General features: G+C 37.4%; 1 protein-coding gene and 1 long non-coding RNA gene across 2 annotated transcripts; both read left to right on the forward strand.

The window, feature by feature from the left end:
- The first annotated feature begins 3,521 nt into the window (after nt 1-3,521).
- Nucleotides 3,522-4,165, forward strand: LOC110674670. Its single transcript, XR_002499084.1, has 2 exons — nt 3,522-3,807; nt 4,079-4,165. It is a non-coding gene; the product is annotated as an uncharacterized LOC110674670 (long non-coding RNA).
- Nucleotides 4,166-5,982: 1,817 nt separating this feature from the next.
- LOC110674671 lies at nt 5,983-6,888 on the forward strand. The gene is made up of 2 exons (XM_021838725.1): nt 5,983-6,227; nt 6,301-6,888. The coding sequence occupies exons 1-2, from the start codon at nt 6,008-6,010 to the stop codon at nt 6,594-6,596; spliced, it is 516 nt and encodes a 171-aa protein (XP_021694417.1). The 5' UTR covers nt 5,983-6,007; the 3' UTR covers nt 6,597-6,888.
- Nucleotides 6,889-8,208: the final 1,320 nt, after the last annotated feature.

Below are 8,208 nucleotides of genomic sequence, written 5' to 3' on the forward strand. Positions count from 1 at the left end.
TAATAATTGTTGCAACCCACCAAGGTAGGAAGGTGAGGTAGTTCGGCAAATTTCTAAGTATGCCGTGACTTTGTGAAAATCAATTATTATTTTTTAAGCTGTCAAGTCTTGGCGAGGAAAGAATCCATTGCGGTTAATTAAGAAATTATAGTGAAATCTGAAACCGAATAAATCATAAACTAGAGGTAAATATAAGGTGTCTACATTCCCGACGGATGGCATCTGACTGGATCAGACAAGAGCAATAGGCAAATTTAATGCGCCACCAGCATAGAGGTCGCTAGGTAAGAAGGAGAGAAATGTCATTGAAAATGTTTGTTTACGTCCAAAATTCAATTTTTCGACCCAAAAATTAGCTCATAATCAATTAATTATTAATTATTGGCAAAATCATTTTGACCCTTTATTCTTGCGATACGCATGATTTCACAACAAATTTAGTCACAAACAAAAAATCCGATCCGGAAGTTTATAACCTATGTAGCCAAACACCAATTTTCCAATTTTATCCCACAAATCGTACATGAGCACTGACCGGATCTGTACATTTTGGAAGGAAAAAAAGTTAATCATGTTTTTGAATGCTCTCTGATCGCCTACAACATAACTATTTCGAGAAAAAGTGTAATATGTGTGCTCCTTCCTATGCTGTACACGGTGCGTTCTCAACCCAACCTCTTTTATGACGGTTCTCCTACTAGCCACCAGATGTCGAAGTGATCGTTCAGCTTTGAAAATATTAGCCTATAACGAAAAAGTCTCGCCTCTAAGGAGGAAAGAGCCTTTACGGCGGATGAAATTTCTCTTGTTTTCCCCTAGCAAACTCTTTGACGGTGGTGCATCATATTTGCCTATTCCCCGCATACTGTTTCCTGTACTATTCACAACCATTTGCGACAATACCGTAACAGTTTCATCAAAGACAAATCAAAGACCTCCATGTCCCTTGCAGTTGCCCAAAATGTTATGGCTCATAAGGTAATCTAGAATGCCGTGAAAAGTGTACTGCGATCTGTCAAACTTGAGTACCTTTTGCACTACCGAGGGACCAAATGCAGTACTAGAAGTGGTACCCAATCTGAGCCCGAGTGTGACGGACCTGGTTTCATATTACATGAAAAATAACAAACTCACCAAACCAGAAACGGTTTTTACCGTTTCGCAAATAGTAATTGGGCAAATCGCAATGTGGGGAATAGGCGGTTAAGTTATGTAACCATAAAAAAACACAGATTTTCCCGAACAAAATTTTTCGATCACAATTCTTCAAACTGTTGACATACTATCCATATTTGCCTAATTCACTATAGAACAAATAGTTGAAAAATAGTTGAACTATAAAATCACAAAGAGAACTAATATTATTTGATTAATTGTTGATTTACGGTGCTGTATGATATTTTAGTCATATACTGTACAGTGTTGTTACTGTAATATTGTACAGAAATGATCGTTAATTAAATGTAAATAAGAAACAATAAAATATAAATATAAATTATTTTTATTCATTTTAAAATTTTGTTGTTAGTTTCTCCAACTGCAAATTTAAATTTTTTGCTATAACTTTAAATTGTTTGTTTCTGCTCCATACTTGAACCCTTTAAATATCGACTCTCGGAGGTTTGACTGTATGCAAAAGTTCACAAACAGTTCTGCCTCTTGGCCTCTGGGCCGCCAACAACATCTTTGCTGATGGGCTAAACCCAGCAGCTTCGCGACTTCACACTTCAGATACTGCTACGATTCCAGAAGGTATGACCAGTACAGCCTACAAGAAGAAAAAAACATAACGGTGGACAAAAACGTCGAGTCTTGATCGTGCTTTAATCTTTGTAGCTTACCTATTTTGTTGCACGTAAAGCCGTTAGCGAAGGTGGGTTCGGTTGCTCCGGATCCGGCCAAATTATTCCAATTTGCAGGTAATCCAATAAATCTTGCTATTTAAGGCAGCAACGGTGGCGAATACCACACACATCTCCTACAATTTCCCTAGTTATTTCGCACTCAAAAAATCTTTAAAAGTTTCACCTAAAACGTACTCGAGAATGCCAGTATCGCCCAATGTTATGAGCCTGTAATCGATATTATTTTCAGTGTCGCCTATTACTTTTGCGCCGTGTTGACATTCTGGTTTCAATTAAGCCAGCCATGTACGCCTTGTTTATTTTTTGTTTGCAGTTTCGCCGTTTACTCTCGCCGTGTTTTGATTTCGATTTCAGATACGCCCATCACTTTGATAAACAAAAAACACAGGCGTAATCAATAAAGTGAGTGATTTTGAATGAGGTGAAGTTTCATCTTCTACAAATTTGCGTTTTTTGAATAGTTAAATTATCGATAGGGGATAAGTTAAAGTGCAGTGAATAGACAATAAAGCTACAATTTCAACGCTATATTTGCTTAAATTGCGTACATTTGGTCAGTTTCGCCTAATTCGCGAATCTTTCTAGAATTATTTTCAGTTTTGAGCTGTATGCTACAAAAAGGTGTAATTCTTCTACGTGTCCTGAACACTGTGATCCAACTATCGAGTCATTCCATGTAGCGGTCCTCCAACGAGCGAATCCCCACTGTAAGATTTTTTTAAATTTTGTATGGGCTGTACACGGAGAAAAAAGAATTGTCCAGTCAATCATATTTTACATTGGATTTCAGTCAACCATATATTAAAATTGATTTAACAATATCTATGCTTGGTTTAGGCAGAGTCTATTTATTACGTAACGCTAAATTTGGAAATTTTCGACCCCCTCCCTCCCGTCCGTAACGCTTTTTGTATAAAAAAATTCAAAATTTTGTATGAGCCGTAACGCTTGAGCCTACTCCCCCCCCTCCCCCTAGAGCGTTACGTAATTTGTGGACGCCCCCTTAACTATTTGGTATGATTGGTTTACCCGCATAGAATATAATTTATCATACATTGAAAATAGTAAAACACTTATTTCCGTTAAGGTTAACGTATTACGAACAGTTGCTTTTATGTTAAACAATACGAAATTCAAAGTTGAAGACCATAAAGAATCATTTCAGTATTAAAAATACTGAATGGTGACAATGACTTAAACTGTAATGTCATTGTAAAACTATATAAAGCTGACAAACCGTGAGATATTGTTTAAACATAGCATCAACGTTCGCCAAATGGTTCACTGTGGTATATCCGCAAACGAGTCCGTAACACACTCACACATGTAAATTTAACTATATGTTACAAATGCTTAACAGTTTGGCGAACAGTTGCACGCGTTGGTATGTGTATATATTTTAAATTCATTTCGCTGCAAACGCTTAAAACAACTAACAGACCTATGTTTACATTTTCATAAATCAATAGAATTTATCTTACCCTCCATCACAACTGATCCGAAGATCATTATTGTCCAAATTCATAAGATTTGCGGATGTATCAAAAATTGCGATTTTTGTCGGGACATTGATTCGGAAATCAATATTAATCAAACAAAATTATAAAAAATTTACATCTACTGTGAGTTGTTTTTAGCGTGTCCTATTTGGTTTGTTCTTGAAGTAAAAAAAATAGCAAAAAAGTAAAAATTTTGTAAAAGAGTGCAAATAAATGAAAAAAAGTATTTTTCCACACCAAAAATGCTCTTGTTGCTTTCCATGACACGCCTGCTGATCCTTGTGTGCTGTCGGTGTCATTTGCCCATCACAAACGCTTCATCGTTATTGCTGAAACCGCAGATTTTTCCCCTGTAATCGAAGGCCGGATTTTCTACCAGCAATCGATTGGAAGAACTATTTTCGGGTAATCAACGCAAATCCAGATCAGATCCGATTTGTAAGGTAAGTGTTAGTGGCATTGAATAGTGATTGTCCTTACTGGGGTATTAACTTCACGCGGCCTTCGGGAACGACGCGCGGCACTTTTCTCACCCCGTATGATTCTTATGGGAGAATAACATTACGGTATTTGCTTAAGTGAGGTGCGTCGTTCTCTCAAAGGAAGGTCGCGTGAAATTTTGCAAGTGCCCTAAGGGAAACAAACCATCCGCCGCGCGGCGCATACTTTGCATGAATATGACAATAATATTTGTTTGTTTCCTTTCTCTTATAGAATTTGTACTCCATTTGAGAAGTGAAAGGAAAGCAATAGCACGACATGACCAGACCCTTGGCAATCCGGATACATATGGAAACGAGTATAAAACCTCCATCAGGAAAAATAGTGTCCGCAATTTGAAATATTTATTTCAAATGAGAAAAAAACCAACAGTATGGCTTCGGGTAAAAATTACAATAAAGCACCATAAGACAGATATTACACATACGTTATTTAATTTTGTACCGACTTTATTGTTCCACTATTTCGATACTTGCTTTACAGTGGATTGTTACAGTATATCGACTGTTCCTCAAACTGTAAACGGAAAAAAATGTTCGAGGAAATCGGCTTTTTTTATGGTTACATAACTTAACCGCCTATTCCCCACATTGTTATTTTCCCAAATACCATTACCCAAACTGTAAAAATCGTTTATGGTATTGTTGGTTTATTGTTTTTTTGGATGTTATATGGAACTGTTCATAAATTGTCGCAAATAGTTGCGGATAGTTTCGAAAACAGTGGCTATATTGTTTTGGTTTATGCGGGTAACTACATAAAATAATTGAATCAACCATAGATATGGTTGACTCAATATTAATATACAATCATGGCAATGGTATTATTGTTGATGTTGTGTTGTCAAAACCGGCACGAATCTTCTGTATCGACATTGCAAAAATGCGACAACATATAAATAAATATGGGGGCAGGAATTCAAACCACTATCTTGAGAGTGAGAGCGCATTATCTTACATCTACTCCAACATCGCTTGTTGGTCAAAAGCGGTTTTTCGCGGTACAGCTCATAACGTTTCAAAGTTATAATGTGCGGAAAGTTAATTCAACAATATTGTACGGAGATTTCCACATTGGACACGGCGGTTCTAAACCGCCGTTCCTCAAATCGCCGTCCAAATCGTCGGTCGATGAAAGAGAGAGATGTTTTCAAAATCGACTGATTCTCTGACATTTTTGTATACACCGTTGCCGTTGGTGCAACACGTACGCGAGATTGCCTTTTCACTACCACGATTTTTTTGTGGTTTGTTTTGATTCCTTTTGACATTTTTTTATGTTGCTTATGCTACGAGCTGGAGGGAAGCATATTTTGAGGGGCGTTTTGATGCATATTTGGAAAATTTTATTTTGGTAAAGTTTTCAATTACTTAATTTTCAATCAAATATTTAGAAATGTGTTCGAAACTGGACTTCAATGTAATGGATATATCTAGAATCGTCTATGCACAGATGTTTTATGTGAATTGTGAGTAACTGCGAGCCACAATCCTATTGAGTTAGAGGATATTCATACCGCCTGAATGTATTGGAGTGCCCCTTGAAATGTACCGCTGATTTCAAACCATCTGAAGCAATATCCCTTCAAATCCATCTTCCAAGAAAGTTCACAATAATATAATTGAAATATTCATTTGATGGAAGACAGAAACAAAAGCAAAAGCGATTGGGCCAACCATACTGCCAGTTTAGAAGCACCGATAATATGCTTGTAACAATTGTATCCAGGCATGTTAAAGCAACTATCGGAAAAGTTATGTCAATCGTGCAAGAATTTTCTGCGTGTAATATCAAAGACAAATTAAAGACCTCCATGTCCCCTGCACTTGCCCAAAATTTTATGGCTCATAAGGTAATCTAGAATGCCGTGAAAAGTGTACTGCGATCTGTCAAACTTGGGTACTTTTTGCCAGGGAGTACTACGGGAGGGAACACTGCCGAAGGATCCCGTGAAAAAGTGTGATTCCTGCAGTACTAGAAAAGCTTCATTCAAGTTCAATAACACTATTATAAATGTTTACCCGAATGATGTTTGTTATACCTTTATTGTGGTACTTTTTTTAAGAGTGTGCTGTGAGTTTGACAGAACGGCTCAATGATTTGTTTTGATATTCCGTCCAACATATTTTCACTAGTTTAAAGATGGCGACGGTGCTATATTGGTGTGCTGTTCCTGGCTGCCCGTCGAAATACAGGAAGAAAAGTGAAAATAATGAGAATTTTTTTCGTTTTCCAAACCCGGATTGCTTAAAAGTGTTGCACATGCAGAAATTAGCAAGGATTCGTTTGAAGAAATGGGAGGCAGCCATCCCTAATCGTCGCACTGCATCAAACCGCATTTGCTCTAAGCATTTTGTTACAGGTTAGTATATTTTTGAGGCTGCTTTATCCATTTTCCGTTTTGTTCATCTCATTATTATTAATCATTATTTCAGGATGTCCAGCTGCTCTCACCAGTATCAACGATGTTGACTGGGTGCCGACGGTAAACCTGGTGGCAGCTTTTAGCGCCAAGAACAAGATACCTCTTACCAACGAAAAACAACCGCTCAGAGAAATGTATGTGCCTGGCGTTCAACCTTCCATCCTGCAAAACATCAGCTTTCAGAATGTAACCATTCAGAGGACCCCCGTTCGTTGTGCAGTTCCCGCAAATGATGTTCTTTTCCACAGCGTAGAGAAGGGCTCGACTGTGCCAGGTATGAATCCAACCTACAACCTACTAGTCTAATGCCGTTTTTCTTTTTGAACCTGGGTTGGTGCCGAATGCATAAACAAATGTTTGTCCGGTCGAACCTGAAATTTGTCTGACATTGAATTGTTTACGCATTCAGCGCCAACCCAGTTTCAAAAAGAAAAACTACATAAGAGTAGTTGAGAACGATCTATAACATTCCCCAGAATTCCAATCTGTTGAATGGACTTTGGTAGGGTTAAGGGCAGCCGCGGCTCAATTTTTTTTACTTCGTCACTGAAAGTTTTTACACTTAATTATCTGAAGCTTTGGGAAGATTCATAAATTACGTCCATCATCTTTTCTGGATCCCCCCCTCCCCCCTGTCACGCATTTTCCCTATACCTTATACACGTACTGTCACACTTTCGTATACCCCCCCCCCCTCCCCCAATTGATGGACGTAATTCATACATCTTTGCGGAAAGATGTATTTTTGTAATTTCATACATCTTTGCGGAAAGATGTATTTTTGTACGAATAGTTTGTTTGCTCATGTTGTGTACAGTAGGTTTTACAAAACCCCTATGACGAAGTGAATCTCGACTGCCTAAAATATGGTACGATCCCCTATATGGTGTACCATTTGAGTAAAAGATTCATTTGATCCTACTTAACATGGCTAATAAAGTTGTTGATGGAAATTTACATTTCATTAGCATTGAATTAAACTTTGATTTTTCTTTTTCAACCGCCAAATTAAATCTTCAGTACTTGGATTTACAAAAAAAAAAGATTCCTCCATGCTTTTGAATGAACTATCCATGACAGCCTACCATGAGGTGGTCATGCGACATGTAACGATGCCGTCTTGTACAGCACACGGCAGTTTGGTCACATTGCCTGTAGTGTGTTCGTTTGCCGATGACAAGCTCGGTTGTTCATTCATAACATGTCTTGTACACAGGGATGCCAGGTTGGAAGACATGTCTTCCATTGGAAGACATTTGAGTAGTGTGGAAGACATTTGGAAGACGGAAGATTTTTGGAAGAGCTTTCAGAATTTGTGAAGACATTTGGAAGACAATTTAAAATAATTGGCATTTTTAAAATTCCTACAATTGGAAAAAGAACATATGAGTTTGAAATTACAGAAACACTTCTAAAAGATTTTTGCACATCTAAATCAAATTATAGAGATCCCTCTCCGAATTCCGTTGAAAATTCTCCAAGGATTCCTTCAGATTTTGTCTGAGAATTCTGACAAGGATTCTTCCAGAGTTTCTTTAGGAACTCTTGCAGAGATTTATTAAGACATTCTAGTAATGTATTTAAGTATTATTCCATGGAATCATCAAAGTTTTTCAGGGATTCCTACAAGGACTTTTCGAAACCTGTTTCAGTGTTGCTCGTGTATTTTTTTACCTATTCATAAAAAAAGTTAACTTTTTCTCATATGATTTTTTCCTGAGATTGCTACAATTTTTGCTTCTGAAATTATTCCAGGGATCTTGCAAGATTTTTTCCACTGGTTTCTCCTGAATTCCTTCAACAATGGATAATCCTAGGGCAACTTCAATGGTGGTCCAAATTTTTGAACCATGTTATATATTGGAGCAAGTGTTGCAAATATTGTTCCAATTTTATTAAATATCAGTTTTCAGGTCTA

This window comes from Aedes aegypti, chromosome 1 (genome assembly GCF_002204515.2).
Source record: "Aedes aegypti strain LVP_AGWG chromosome 1, AaegL5.0 Primary Assembly, whole genome shotgun sequence".
Lineage (NCBI taxonomy): Eukaryota > Metazoa > Arthropoda > Insecta > Diptera > Culicidae > Aedes > Aedes aegypti.

Excerpts from the sequence above, each read along its gene's own strand:
- LOC110674671 (XM_021838725.1), top strand. The coding sequence starts at position 6,008 with ATGGCGACGGTGCTATATTGGTGTGCTGTTCCTGGCTGCCCGTCGAAA. Across the intron at positions 6,228-6,300 it reads CTCTAAGCATTTTGTTACAG|GATGTCCAGCTGCTCTCACC; the intron begins GTTAGTATATTT and ends TCATTATTTCAG.